This window comes from Melospiza melodia, chromosome 24, assembly GCF_035770615.1.
Source record: "Melospiza melodia melodia isolate bMelMel2 chromosome 24, bMelMel2.pri, whole genome shotgun sequence".
NCBI classification, from domain to species: Eukaryota; Metazoa; Chordata; class Aves; order Passeriformes; family Passerellidae; genus Melospiza; species Melospiza melodia.
Genome location: NC_086217.1, coordinates 2,565,508 through 2,580,318, shown reverse-complemented (window position 1 = coordinate 2,580,318; position 14,811 = coordinate 2,565,508). Strand labels below are relative to the sequence as shown.

General features: G+C 55.8%; 1 protein-coding gene across 15 annotated transcripts in view; it reads left to right on the top strand.

Annotated features, from left to right (window-relative positions):
* Positions 1-3,107: 3,107 nt before the first annotated feature.
* The window catches only part of CACNA1G (calcium voltage-gated channel subunit alpha1 G), a 149,515-nt gene continuing 137,811 nt past the window's right edge, over positions 3,108-14,811 (top strand). For 12 of the 15 annotated variants that reach the window (XM_063175753.1, XM_063175755.1, XM_063175752.1 and 9 more), the window contains exon 1: positions 3,109-3,457. In XM_063175753.1, the coding sequence (XP_063031823.1) occupies positions 3,216-3,457 (242 nt within the window). In that variant the 5' untranslated portion in view covers positions 3,109-3,215. Of the gene's footprint in view, positions 3,458-14,811 lie in introns of all 15 variants that reach the window. The other 3 variants (XM_063175758.1, XM_063175757.1, XM_063175759.1) reach the window with 2 other exon arrangements.

The window sequence follows — 14,811 nt, the reverse complement described above, 5'->3', positions numbered from 1 at the left end:
AAAACCACCACAGCCCTATAATTCCTGCCACTATTTAAACTGTCCCTGGCTCAGCCTCATCCCCTCTCTCCTGTGCTATCTTTGGTCTAATTAGAAGGCCAGGACTGTGAATGTGAGGTGACCTCATTAGTTCCTTATGCTGTATTGAAATTTCCACTCATTTACATCCCAAATCCCTAAATGTGCAGCTCTGGTCTCCGGGGTCACTTCTTACTGCTTTCCATCCTTCTCACCAAGGCTCTGGGCTGCAGCTCTGTTCCCAGTCCTTGCCCACATCACTCCACTTCTGTCTGGAAGCTGAGTCCCCCTCAAACAAACCCTGTTGTTTGAGGAAGACAAATTCCTGGTCTAGCCTGGGCACAAGGGAAGGGCTCCCTGGGGAGATGCAGTGGGCTGGAGAAGTGCTGGGAAGGAGATGCTCATTTGCTCACCCCCTGAGACAGGGCTGGGCAAATGAACATCCTGGCTGGGCTGTGCCAGGCTCTGGGGCCTCGTCCCTCCGAGATCCACAGCCAAGATCACTCTTCCCCTAGCAAGAGCATCTTTTTAGTTTAGTATTAGCTTGTGCCACACTCCTATTAGGCTGGTGGTGCAGGCTTGATCCTCCTTGAGTGCTTCACTTTAAATATAGGCTTGACAGACCGTATATCCTCTTCCTTTTTTCCTGTCCTAGTTGAAGGGAGAATGCTATTGGAGATGGGAAGGTTTGCATCGTCTCTCCTGTGTGATGTTGATCCCTTTATAGGGCAGGTATCTTCTAAAGCAAAATGCTTTCAATTCTCACGGTAAGCATAATTCTTGAAAATGTATGCAATAAACAAAACGAGCCAAATGTAATTAAAATGAAGACAGCATATAATCTGGTAACCCACTTAGAGGCTCAAAGCTTCAGCTTTAAAAAAATGTTTGCTCCAAATCCATTTAAATAAACAGACCGACACACAAAGGCTCTCTGTACATTATTGGGATACAAAGAGAATCGGATCAAAAGCAGCTGTGACCAGGCTGTACATGTGTAGCGAGGAAATTGCTTGATCTAGGACTGCACCTCGTACATGCAAATGTGTTTGTGGACCTTCCCAGGAGCTGCCTTTGTAGCACAGCCGAGCTGTTGGGCTGTGCTGTGCCAGGGAGCTGGGGCTGGTGCGTGCCCCGCTGTGGGAGGGCTGCCTGGGGGCTCAGGGACTCTTGGCGTGCTCATGTGCTTTGGCTGTGGCAGGGAGAAGCCAAAGACAGCCAAGCTCTGCCCCTTCCATGTACACACTGCATCCAGAGGGGGGAATCGCACAGAAACCTGTAGAGAAAATGGGAGTCCCTGTCCTTAGCACCTGTGTCACGGGCTCTGCACTCCCCTGGGGTCACACATGCCGTGTGCTGTCACACCAGAGTGCCTCTGGGCCTGCAGGAGGGTCTCCTGGCCCTGCACAGAGGGCTCTGGGGTTTGAATCTCCTCTGCCTGGACACTGTCGCTCACAGCTCTGCAGCAGAGCCCGGCTGGCCTTGAAGTTTTGCCAATAGCAATGTGATTTGTCTCAGGTTGGACAGCACAGGCTGTGAATCCAAGATCAAGTGTGCTCCCAGGCCAGCAGGATTTGGCCAAGAGAAGGCACTTTGGGTCAGACAGGAGCATCTGCCTGTTGTTCTTGCAGGTGTTTTTGGACTAGCTGGAGCTCTTAGGAAGGACATGCTCACATTTATTAAAATATGATGGAGCGGCTACTGGGGAAGAGTGAGAAAGCTGTTTCTAAAGTGGAAAAAAATTCTAAGCATTTAGAAGCACGGTCCTAGCTCAGCCTGGGGATGTCAAAATGCCGGCTGGTGGCAGAAAATCCTTTGCTCGGGTCCCGCTGGAGGAAGGTCTGACTCGGTAGCGGCCGGGAGCGCCCAGCGGCCCGTGCCCCTCGCTCGGGGCCGTGTGTCCCCCGCCTGTCCCCCGCCGTCGGGGCCGGCTCCCGCCGCGGCCGGGACTCGCACCGGCAGAGGGAGCTCCGGCCGCGTCCTGCGAGCGGGGGTAACCGGGGGGACCGGCTGCTCCAAAGGCTGGGGGTGACGGGTCCCCTTCCCCGCCTCGGGCCGAGCCTCCCTGGGGCTGCTCGTGTGCCCAGCCAGCCGGGGTGAGCGGCTCGGGACGGGGCGGCCGCTCTCGAGCAGCCGGAGGCTGGCAAGGGGGGAAGGCCGGGCCGTGACCCGCATGCACCGAGCTCACCAGCACGGTCTCCGCTCTGGGGCGGCGAGGACGGGGCAGGAGCCAACCCCCGGGGACCCGCAGCAGGGCGAGGATCTCTTGCCAGGCTCAGGCAGCACTTGGGAGGGCTCCATTCCGGCTCCTGCAGCCCTCTCGGCACTTCGGCCCTGCCGGCCCTGCTCTCCTGGCGCTCTTCTCTCCCGCAGGAGAGACCGGGCGGGGCGGTCTATTCCCGCCGCATCTCTCCCTCTCGCCTCCCGCCGGCTCCCCTTCTCCCGGTGCTGCAGCGTCCCACCGGGGCTTGCCTCCGCCTAACGCAGCGTGCGGCTTTCCCGCTCCTCCCTGCCCCCAGCGCTCGGCGCTTCGTCTCCCCGCCGTGCCCCCGCACCCCGCGGGGCAGCGGCTGCCCGGCCCCGGGTGCGCCCCGTCCAGCCCCGCCGGGGACCGCGCTGCCGGCCAGCGGTGCCCCCGGACGGACAGGCGCGGCAGCCAATGGGGAGGCGCCGGGGGGCCGAGGGCGAGCCCCCATTGGCGGCGGGGGGAGGAGGGGCCGGGACTTGAAGTTGGAGTGAGGGATCCAGCTGTGCGGAGCGCTCGGCTCGGCGCGGCCGCCGCGGGAGCATCCTCTGCCACCGCCCGTGCCCGGCGCGCCGGGCAGCATCCCATCGCCCCGGGCGGATGTTGGGGAGCAGAGGGGACAGGCAGAGCCGCTAGGGGCGGGCCGCCCCCCGGGTGGGGGCCAGCACCGGCAGCGGGGGCCGCCCCGCCGCCGCCTCCCTGCCCGCGGCTCGGGCCCCCGAAGGCACGGCGAGGAGGAGCTACGGAGCCCGCAGACAGCAGGGCAGGACGAGGGGGGCGGCCCGGCCCCGGCGGGGGGAGAGGCAGCGGCTCGCCCGGCCATGCCACCCCGGCGCTGAAGCCGCCCCGCCGCATCCCCCAGCCCCCCTAGCCCGCCATGGCCGCGCCGCTCTAGGCGTCCCACCGGCTCGCCCCGCGTCGCCCCGGTTCCCCCGGGGCCGCCGGCCGGAGGATGGACGAAGATGGACCGCGAGCGGCCGAGGAGGATCCGGAGCCGGGCAGAGCCAAGACTTTCATCCGCCTTAATGACCTGTCCGGGGCCGGGGGCCAGCCGGGGCCGGGGGACAGGGAGGCGGGCAGCGGCGATTCGGAGGCAGAGGCGCTGCCCTACCCGGCGCTGGCTCCCGTCGTCTTTTTCTACCTGAGCCAGGAGAGCCGGCCGCGGAGCTGGTGCCTCCGGTTGGTCTGTAACCCGTATCCTTTGCAGGTGTTCGGCGGCGAGGTAAGCCCCACGGGGCCCCCACGGCCCCGGAGCGGCCGGCAGGGCGGGGAGCACCTGGCTGAGGCCCGCCGGGTGATGGGGAGGGAGCCGGGCTTTGGGGGGACCCGGCACCCGCCGTCCCCGGGGTAGCGGGCGATGCTCCCCCCCCTCCCCGCTGCTCGCCCGGGAAGTTTTCCGGGCTGTTGCAGGGGTGGTCGGTCCGTGCCGTGCCGTGCCGTGCCGTGCCGTGCCGTGCCGTGCCGTGCCGTGCCGTGCCGTGCCGTGGGCTCCCCTCCTGCGGGCTCCCCTCCCTCGGCTCCCGCGGGCTGCAGCGCTCCGTTCCACGGGGACTCGGAGTGCAGCTGCTGGGGACCATCTCCCCCAGGGCACCGACCGTCTCTGGACCAGCTCCCCCGACACACTGAGTGACCCTAACCCCGGTCTCTTCCCTTGTGGATCGGTTTTTCGTTCTTGACCCCGTTTCTTGCCCATTTTAGGCTCCTTGGTCCTTTCCCTGAGGTTTTACGAGACGGGTGCAGTGTGGAGGGAGGCGGAGGTTTTGGGGGTTGGTTTGCTGCCCGGCTCCAGGGTCCCTAAACAATTCAGGGCGCTTGAGGCCCGTCCAAGGGCCCATTCTCGGCCCCATCCCCGGGGGATGCTCCTTGCCTGGACGGGTTGGGGCAGGGTGGGGGTCACGGTCCCGGGCGGGCATTGGCCAAGGGCAGCTGTTTGTCACATCCTGGGGTGAGCCACGGCCCCCCAAAGGCTTCTGATCTTCTTCCAAGCTCCCTGTCTGCTCTGGCACAGGCCGAGCCGCTTTAGTCAAGTTTAAGCTTTCAAAACGGGGGGTGGGGGGGGGGGGGGAAGAAATAGAGGAGACAATAGAAAAATTTCTTCTTTCACAGTCTTGGTGTCTTTAAAGCTTCCCTTTGGAGTTGAGTTGCAACCAGCACATGGCTTCCGCATGGCTTCTAGCATTCCGAGTATTTTACCATCGCCAAATTCCAGCTTCATTTATTATTTGTAGAAACAAAAGCCCAAAATGAAACAAAGTGAAGCGATGTGGCTTCCAGCAGGGGCTGGTGCAGGAGAGGCTGCCTGGGGAGCTCCCGCAGCCGTGCTGGGCTGCCGGCAAGAGGCAGGCGAGCAGTGTGGGCAGCAGCCCCACATCTGGAGGGGGAGAGGCTGTGCAGCAGCACGGAGGACATGTTACATGGTACAGAGCACCAGAATGCCTTGTGCTAGTCCTTCTCCACTCCTGGCATGCAGGAACTGTTAAGGACTACATCTCAGCTGAGGCTGGTGTGCTTGGTGAGGGTCTGCTGGAGTTGTGAATATTGTTTTACTTGAGCTTCAGCAAAGATTCTCTGATAAACAGGCTGCCTTCTCTCCTAAAATGTCCCCCAAGAGGGAAAAATCCAAGATTTCTCTTCCCAGTCATGAATACCCTCAGCAGCTTCTCCACAGATCTCTTTCAGGCCAGCTAAGCAGTTCAAACTGCCTTTATTTAAACATAGCAAATCTAACAACTTTGTGAAGCCTTCTGTTTTGGAAAGAAATATTAATGACAGGCTGCAAGTCAGTGTGCTCTTGTTGCCTACTAAGACTAATAGTATTTATGATTACTGGTTTAAATATGTTTCCAAGTATGTATGGGTTTTTAAAATTTTAAAAAAAATTTTTAACCTTTGACATGCTATTTTGAATCTGATGTTAACACCTGTATGTTTTAGTGTTTTCAGCAAAGTCCGCCACCCCAGTAATGGCTTGAAATGTGTTTTCTCCTCTGTGGCTGCAAAACCAATCTGATTAACTTTTGTCCTTGGAAAATCAGTGGTATTGTGGGCACCTGCAAACAGCACTGTGAGTCAGGGAGGAGCATTACGTGCAGTCCCACTAGCTGGGATTTCTGTCACCAATTTTTCACTTGTTACTGACAGAGGAAGGATCTTGCTGGGAGTCCTGGGGCCACAGGGGTGATGCTGTGGGTCTTTGAGTCGTGTAAGCATGCAGCTGTTTTTTTTTTCAGGATCACTGACCCAGAATCGGGGGAGTTTATTTTAAAACAACAAAACAAACAAACAAACAACAACAAAAACCAGCTCAGCCTTCAGATGAGAGGAACATAGCTACTTTGGTACCTGCACTGTGTCCCATCACTTGCTGGGTTGCTCAGAACAGCATTGTGTTGCTCATCCCTTTGCCTTTCTGCCACTCCAGTGCTGGAGCTGAGCCTGCTCGTGTTTATATTTATTACTTTTTTTTTTTTCTTTAGTGTGGTGGCCCTTCTCAGGCTGTAACCTTCTAGGAATTGTGCCTCAGTGTTAAAACCATGTAATCATGTTGCTGGGAAGTCTTTGTTGCCACCAGCTGCCCTGCAGAGGAGTGACAGTGCTTTGGCTGAGTGGGTGGTGAATCCTGCCCCAGCTCTGGAGAGTTTGGAGCTTTCACTGCCTTCTGCCACTCCCTCAGGTGGATTTTACCTTTCTGCATTGGCTCCTGCAGAAACTGGATGGGAGGGCTCTGGTTTGGGCTGTGCTTGTGGAGATGCAGAGCTTGTGGCGTTTCCAGGCAGATTTGCAGTGTTCTAATCTGAGTGATAAAATTTACAGTTGATCAGGAGGGGCATCAGGAGGAGATGCAGGACCCACTCTTTCCCAGGAACGACAGTCTGTGCCCCTGAAGTGCAGCTGGAACTCCTGGGATTCTGCTCTACATCCCTGTCCAGGCAGTCGGTGTGACTGTGGTACCTGAGGCCGGGTTAGGGGAGGGTGATGGTTGAGGTGCTGAGTATCCAGCAGGGATGCAAAGTCCTGTTGATGTGGTTTTGGGGGTTTTCTGCAATGTCTCTGTCTAGAGCATTCTCTGCCTGGACCAGGAAGCTTTTTCTCTTGCTGTCTGGAGCAGAGATGGGGGCCACTGTGTTGCTCTCCTGCTTCTCCTCTCCCTTAGGTCTAGAAAGAGGCCATGAAGTTTGTCCTGATGCAGGAATTTTCCAGAGCCTGAAACCTTGGGATTTTTAACTCTAAACATGTACCAGATGGCCAACATGTCTTCTCCCTCCACTCCATTGTGGTCTTTGAGTGAAAACCTCTCTGGGAGCCATGAGGAGCTGAGGGGACGAGCCTGGGTGACAGCCTTCATATTCCTGGTGGCTCTGGGGTGGAAGGTTCTTCCCTGGTTGAGAACTGCCTGGGTCAAGGGGAAGAAGAGCAGGGACAAGTTCAGTGGTCACAGGCTCAGGGGTGGGAAGGGCTGTGGCACATACAGGGTGTCCTGGTGTGTGTGCTGGAAGGGCTGTGAGAGGAGAAGCAGGATTTTCTGAGGGGGAGGAAAAAGGAGGCAAGCTGGTTACTTGACTTTCACTTGTGAAATGAAAGCACCATGAATGATGGGAAGATGAAAGGCCGTATCAGGGTCTGTGCCAGGCTGCTTCTCTGATCAGAGACAAGAAACGAGGCTATTTCTTGAGAGTTGTGGAGTGATTGAAGAGTGGGGATGGAGAAAGTGGGGAGGATGCTACCACTTGGCATTAAGAGCTCTGAATAGAGAAATAACAGTGTAACTGAAAGGGCTGTGATATCTATTGTACTACTGGAAACTGCCTCATCCCCCACGGCCGCCTGCCTGCAGAGCGCTGCTGCCTGGAAAGCAGCACAGGGCAATGGGGCCCTACAAAACCCTGCTGGAAGGTGCCATTCCTGGGGAGATACACCCACCCTGGCTGGAATCCTGCTGTTTTCCTCCTGCTTTGGAGGGTGAAGGGCAGCTCTGCAAATTCCCTCTCTGGGAAGGGGAGGTTTGGGTGGCGCCAGGAGGAGCGCTGCCATCCTGCCTGGCTGCTCTGGGGTACAATCCCTGGGATGTGGGGCCTGGGAATGGCCTGGCTGCTATGCAGCACAATCCCTGGGATGGAGGTTTGGGAATGGCCTGGCTGCTCTGGGGTACAATCCCTGGGATGGGGATTTGGGAATGGCCTGGCTGCTCTGGGGTACAGTCCCTGGGATGGGGGTTTGGGAATGGCCTGGCTGCTCTGCAGCACAATCCCTGGGATGGGGGTTTGGGAATGGCCTGGCTGCTGTGCAGCACAATCCCTGGGATGGGGGCCTGGGAATGGCCTGGCTGCTATGCAGCACAATCCCTGGGATGGGGGTTTGGGAATGGCCTGGCTGCTATGCAGCACAATCCCTGGGATGGAGGTTTGGGAATGGCCTGGCTGCTCTGGGATACAGTCCCTGGGATGGGGGCCTGGGAATGGCCTGGCTGCTATGCAGCACAATCCCTGGGATGGGGGTTTGGGAATGGCTTTGACAAAGAAACACATCTTGATCTGGTCACAGAAACCAGCCCTGCATTCTGTCGGCAATAAAGCAGAGGACTCTTCCAGCAGCTGCCTCACATGGCTCTGCTCACTCCCCAACAGGAAGAGGTGGGTGACCAAAGCTGGGTCCTGGGGAGGACTGATTGCCCCCAACTCCTGCTGGAAGTTGCAGATGCCCAGACACCTCTAGGAATGGGTCTGGAATCCCCATGGCTGCATGCCAAAGTGTAGCTGAGATCTGCACCAGGCTGGCTCACAGGGTGGCTGGAGCTGCTGTGCTAGAGCTTGGTTCTTCATGGAGAGCAGTGCTGGCCCCACTGAGAGCACAGTCAGCCCCTGCTGAGTTCACCCTGTGCCCTGGTCTGTGTTGGAACCACTCTGTGCTGCTCTGGCTGGATCCAGCCCTTCAGGGAGGGAATGCTCGTGTGTCCGACTGCACAGAGCCAGGACCCTCCTGCCTGGTGGGGGTGAGGCCTGAGGCTGCTCAGCTGTGTCGTGGTTTGGGCTCCCCAAGCCCAGCAGTGCCCCCCAGCACCCCTTCTCATGGGAATGCCTGTGGTGAGGGCAGGGGCAAGTGGAACCCCTGTCACCTTGTGGAAGATTGGGGTGTCCTCACTCCCTCCTCAGCCATGTCAGCTCATGGGGAGAGCCAGACACTGCTTATGCTGCTCTTTGAAGAATTCAGTGTAATGCAGGGTCAAATTCATTTTTTTGTTATCAAAAGAGAGTGGTTTTTGGGGCAAGTGCATGTGGTGTCCTTATATACGCTTCTATACATTTGTTCCAGCCTCACTTCTGAGTTTAACAAAGCAAAACGCTTTGATTTGAGAGGTCAGACCTGAAATGGATCTTGTTTTAATTTAAAAACCCCACAAAGGAACCAGAATCCACTTGCTTCACCTGTGTCTGATCCATCCCAGGGCACCTGAGCTTGTTTCTGTCCCCTGACCCAGTTCACCCGCTGATGCCTCCCCCCCTCCCTAGACAGATGGAATTTCTCCCGCTGTTGCCGAGCCTCTGCTCTCTCTGTGCCCCTTCCTCGATTCCTGGGGAGAAGAGAAGCCTGGCTTGTGTGGCTGGTGCCCAACCAAGGGGTCCCCAGAGCCCCTTGGCCCTCCTGGCTGGGATGGAGCCTCCTGGATGGAGCATCCCGGGCAGGTGCTGGCGCCTCCCTGGGCTCGCTCAGCTCCTGCGTGATGATCTCAGCCCATCACCTTTGAGCAAGGGCAGCACAGAGGTGCTGCGGTTATTTCCCTCCTCCCAGGAGACAAATAACAGCAAATCCTCTTCCCTGCTGTTCACAAACCTTTTGGGAGCTCAGCGGGAGCAGGAGGCGGTGTTCGCTTCCCAGAGCTGGGTGCAGTGGCCAGCGTGCCTGTAATCCCTGCCTCCCTGGAAGAGCCAGGAGCAGCTTGATGCTAATCTGGGTGACACCTCATCTCACCAGCGACCTCGGGGCCCGTCCGTGGCCCAGCTGTGCCGGCAGCCCGGCGCTGCCTTTGCTCCCTGCGTGTGGATGTGTTTTTTAAGGAGATTCTTCTGCGAATTCCCCCTTCCAGGCTGTTGTGTCACATCTGGAAGTTTGTGTAGGAGTTTATCCAAGTGCTGGAGTACAGCGCAGCTTTTTCTCATTTAAAAATCATAGGCTGGCATTTTGAAGCGGGCTGGGGTGGGGTTGGGGGGGAGGGAAGGGGAGAGGGAAGCTGTCTGCCAAAAAGGAGACTGGAGCAGAGGAATCATAATGACTTCCAGAAGTTTTCTTTCTTTCTTTCTTTCTTTCTTGCTTGCTTGCTTTCCCTCCCTGTCTCCCGGCGCACAGACAAAGGCTCGGCCCCATGCAGGCCGTGGTTATGTCATCCCAGGGAGGGGAGCCCCCGTCCTGCCCGGGGACCCCGCAATGCTGGGGCAGCTTCGGCTCCTTGCAGGAAATCCGGAACGCTGCTCTCCTGCGGGCTGGGGAGCGTCTCTGGAGACTCGCTTGGGATCAGTGCACAGAACATCCTGAGCCAGGAGGGACACACGGGGATCATCGGGGGCAGCTCTGCAGTGAATGTGGGGCTGCTTTCGTGTGGGGCCAGGAGCCGGGGCAGAGATCCCAGCCCCCGTGCCCAGGACAGGAGGGGCAGACATGGGGCTGGACCACCCCAGCCACCGCTCATCCTTGGGGCTGACGTGTCTCCCGTGGCTCTGCTCTCGCTTTGATCGGCTTCTGTGTTCTCTGCCCTGCTCAGTAATGCAGGTTGTTGGAGCCAGTCTAGAAATGCCCAGGATTTTATGATGCACAGAAAATTTTCTGCTTCCTTCTCCCCCTGCACCCCCTGCAGAAGCTTTGGCATTGTGCTGAAAAATTCTGCTTTTACATTTTTTACTTTAAACTCTCTTTAATTTTTCCCCCCCATTCTGAAAAAACCAAGTTTCAGATTACCCCAAGTTCCCTGCCCAGCTTTTACTCAACTCCTTTTTTTTTTCTACTGTTTTGCTGGAAGGGAGCAAAACCTTAGACCAAAATGAACCTCCCTGATGACTTTTTCACTTGGATCATGAAATCATTTTCCCTTGGCAGAGGACCCATGGGGAGCCTTTGCCCCCGGCAGCTTTGCTGGCTGGGAGTGGAGTCTGAGGGAACGGGGCCGTCCACGGGGAGCTGTGGAAGGAGCATCCAGAGTCAGGTTAGAAGGGCTTTGAAGCTTCGCTGTGGTTTGGAGAGGGTTGAATTTCCTAGTTAACTAGGAGGCCTAAGTGTTTCTGGGTTTGTTACGAGGCCAGATCGTGGCTTTCCCTTCCTCTGTGCCTTGGCTCTCTGCTGAGCAACCTAGATGTGAAGTGTTCTCTTTGGATGGTGATGCAGGCAGAGGTTTCCCCCAACCTGGGTTCATTTGGCCTTGGCTTTCTTCAGCCTTGGCCTCTCACCCAGGAATCTGGCCTGGTGCTAAGAAATAAAACAAAAAACCAAACCGAAACAACAACAAAAAAGCCCCTAAAACCCATCCAACCAAACAAAAAAAACCCACAAAACAACACAAAAGAAAAAAAAAAAAAAAGAAAAAAAAAGAGGAAATTCACATGGTTTTATATAACAGAGTGAGTAACGACTGGTCGTGCTTTGGGATGCTCTTACATCTGCTTCCTACCAAAGCCCCAGCAAAGAAGCTTCGAGCAGATGGAAAAACACATTTTTCAGCCTGAATATTTGCTGAGAGAAGCTTTGAGGCTTGCTCTCTGCGCTGGCTGTGGTGGTGCTGGTTAGAGCCTTACGGGAAAGGGGCTCTTGGGGTGCCAGGAGCAGCATCCCCAGCCGGGCTGGGCCTGGCACACGTGCATGGCACTGGGATGTGCCCCTGACTCAGCCCCAAACCGTGACTTGGTTTAGTCACAAGTGGATAGAAATTGTCCATTGGTTTGGCTTCTGTGCCTGAAATGTTGTTTTGGTTGGGATTTTTAGCAGGTTTCCTAGGTGCAAGGCACCGGCAGCTGTTTGGTGTTGGGGTTTTCTTGTCACCTGTGTCATCCCAGTTTTCTCTCCCTCTCTGCCGGGATGCAAAATCCAAGGGCGAGAGCAGAAGAGGGCTGAAAATGGGAACAAAATGCTAAACAGGGAATGACTGAGAGCTTGGAGCTTGGCACAGACTAGCTTAGAAAGAAAAGGGGATTTATTTACTGTAATCCAGGTGCTAGCCCCACACTTACTGGGTTTCTGGTGCGAAGCATCCTTACATTTATCTCTAATTTGGTTCTCTTCCAAGAGGTTTCCCATTCCCCCAGTGCATCCACTGAATCAGCTTCGAGATGCTCCCTAACCCTGGGGGCTGAAGGCAAACCCATGGGCAGCAGCAGTGGAACTGGGAATCTCACAGGGATTCACTCACCTTGGCTGTCCGAGCACCCCCAGGGGGGTTTTTGCCTGCAGGATTTCCTGTGATTCCTACCTCAATCAGGTCAGGGTTCCAAGTCCCTCCTCTTGCATTATTGATGGCCTCTGTGCTCCCTGGGAGATGCTGGTGGCCAGAGCAGCCCAGCCCTCCCCTGCCCAGATGGCGAGGAGGGCTTGCTGATGATTTGTTAATTCAAATAGAAAGTGCTTTTAACCCCTGGCGAGGCTGGAGCTGCCTGCTGGAGGGCAGGGCTCGCCCCCATGCCTGCGACTCCTGCTGCCAAAACATTTATTTGGTGTTAAGCTGCCAGCCACGCTATGTAAGTAAGGATGTTAATCACGAGTAAGGTTCATTTTTAACTCTGAGTTGAGACTAGTCTTGGGAAGAGCTGTACTCTGGGAAGGGGAGAAGGTGGTGGGAGCTGTGCTGTGTGTGGGCGTGCAGCTCCTAGGGCCAGGTTGTATGGATCCTCTGGAAGGGAGCAAATGTCTCTGCTCCTTCTTGGCTACAGGGGCTGTAGGGATAAATTGTTCCTTCTGCTGTGGGTGATTGAGGCTTCTAAGTGTGTTTGATGGGCTGCTCTTTAATCAGACTCCTCCACATCAGTGCTAGCTGCTAATAACATGAATCCCAGATCTGGGCTGGTGGTCCCTGTGCCTGTGTTGGATGCAAAATGTCTTTAATTTGGGAACCATCATGTCTAGATAGCCTGGCTGTAACAATTCTACCTTAATGGGAGAAAAAAAAAAAAACTCCAATAAGAATGATAAATAAAGGAGCCCTCTGATGCGCCATTGAATTAATGTTTATCCGGGCAGATAGGGAGGAAAGGAATTAAATTAATATCTGACTTGTAACTGCTACTGTATGTGATTATTGACTTATCTTGCTTTGGAGGGCCATAAATATGTCTCAGGATATACCCCTGAGACCATAATCTGCTCAGGATCACTGTGCAGGTCTGTCTCTGATGTTCCTTCAGAGATTCATCCTGACTTCTAGGGTCAAAAATCCAAATTCCTCTGACGAAGGACCTAGCCACATGCAGAGGGGAATGTCTTTGCACTACATGGCAAGCATGCAGCATAATTCCTGAAGGTTTCTGCCTTGTATAAATTGCTTTATTGTTTGTAATCCATGGCTGGCTCAGCGTTGGAGGCTGTGGGGCCTGATTCAACTGAGAGGAGGCATGCAGGTGAAGTTTCTTGGCTCTGGAATTGGGATGGATCACAGCTGCAGTCTCATATTCTTATCCACTGCCTTTCTTCCTGTCCTTGGGATTTTGTGCCCCTTAGGCAGCTGTTTGGGGAGATAAGATGGGCCTCTCAGCCTGCCCCTCAGCAGCCCTGGCCCAGGGCTCTGTGCCTCCATGGGCCTGGGGAGAGGGGTGAGCTCTTCCATTCCAGCCGTCGGTGCTGAGTGGATGCTTCTGTTGATGACCCAGTGGATGTGAGCTGACCCCAGGCACCCAAAACCCTGCTGGCCATGGGGGTGGCACAGGGCATTTCACCTTTCAGTGTCCTCAATGTCCTGGGGCTTTGTACCCACACGTGTGTGGTGCACACAGGGCCAGCAGCTTGGGAAACGGATGGATGGTGGCAGCAAGGGCCAAGTTGACCTCTCATGTTCCCCTGGAGAAGCTGAGCTGGAGCATCCCTGTGTGACAAGGTGCTTCCTCCAGCTGAGGTGTGTGTTTCCCCTCTTGGGCTGTGTTTCGTGTAGGGGATAACTCGCTGCCTGCTGGACTCCTCTTGCAGCAGTGTGTGTTCACCCCATTCTCTGGCACAGCCAGTGTTAGTGCAGGAGTCCCAGGCTGTGAATGGTGCTCTGAGCCCCCAAATCTCCTCTCCTTCCCACCCATTGCCTCAGGCCCTGCTGCCTGGATGGTGAGGGTGGGGCATTGCTGTGGTGAGGGTGTTTTTCAGGATGCTTCTGTTTTTTCCTTCCATCCTGTCCCTTATGATGGTGCACATCCTGCCCCACAGCAACCCCCTCCATACACCAACATGCTGTTCCCATGGGGGCAAATCACAGCCCCTTCTCCAGAGGCTGCTCATGGCAGCAGAACAGGGGAATCCTGGCTTTTTCCAGGAAAAGAAGAGCAGAGGAGCCCAAGGCCAGCACGGGGTATCCACAGTGAGGGTGGAGACACTTCTGCCTTCATCTCAGTACATGGGCTCTGGCTCCTCCAGCAGCAGATGTTCACATCCCAGTTGGGTTCTGGGCTTGGCTTTGTGCTGGGCTTTGTTTTCTCTTGTCTTGTGGCCCCATGAAGCTGGGCTGTCTCAGCTCTGGGAGCTCAGAGGATTGAGCAAGTGGGGGTCAATCTACAGATCTTGTGCTGAACCAGGGGGTGAAAGGAAAGTGCTTTGCAGTGCCTCCCCCCTGCCACCTCTTCTCCAATCTCCCCCTTTGGTCTGCCAAACACCTGGATTTTTTTCACCTCTGGTTTGGGATTTTCTTTACTATTGCCTGGAATTTGCATGGGGGGCAGGCTGGAGGTTGGGGGGGGGGTGGTGTGTGCACTGAATCTATTCAAGGAGTTGTGATCTCTGCATTTCATTTTGCAGTTCAGCTGGAAAGATCTCGTTTCCAAATACACCCACACACAGGCACAGCAAGAGAGGAGAGCGCAGGGAGGAGAGGGAGGGAGCTGCTCAAGGGGGATGGGGCAGCATGGGCAGGGCTGGGGACCATGGCATGGCTACTGGGAGCCTTGGCAAATCTGACTGGGAATGGTCCTGCCCTTATCTGAGGACAGGAAATGCCTCTGCCCTGTGTCTCAGGGCCATGCAGAAGCCTGGTGGCCCTGTGAGTGCCTGGCTGCTTTAGTCCAGAGCAAAAAGGGACTGAGAGGAGCAAAGGTCCCTGAGCAGAGCCCTTGCTCTGAGCCTGGCAGTGGCCCTGAGAGCATCTGGGGGGGACTCCAGGGCAGTTTTAGAATTGCCCACAGTGTGTGTGTGGGTACATACACATCCCCACCATGGGCTGTGCAGAGCCCAGGACATGGCTGCACCGTGGTGAGACCTCCTTTTCTAATGGAAGAAGAGCAAAGGCACAGAAAGAAGTCACAAAGCTCCTTTCCTAATGATCTTCAAGCCAAAATGATCTTGTTTCCAAAGATGAGCCAGTGCTGGAGTGATTCTTTTAGTCT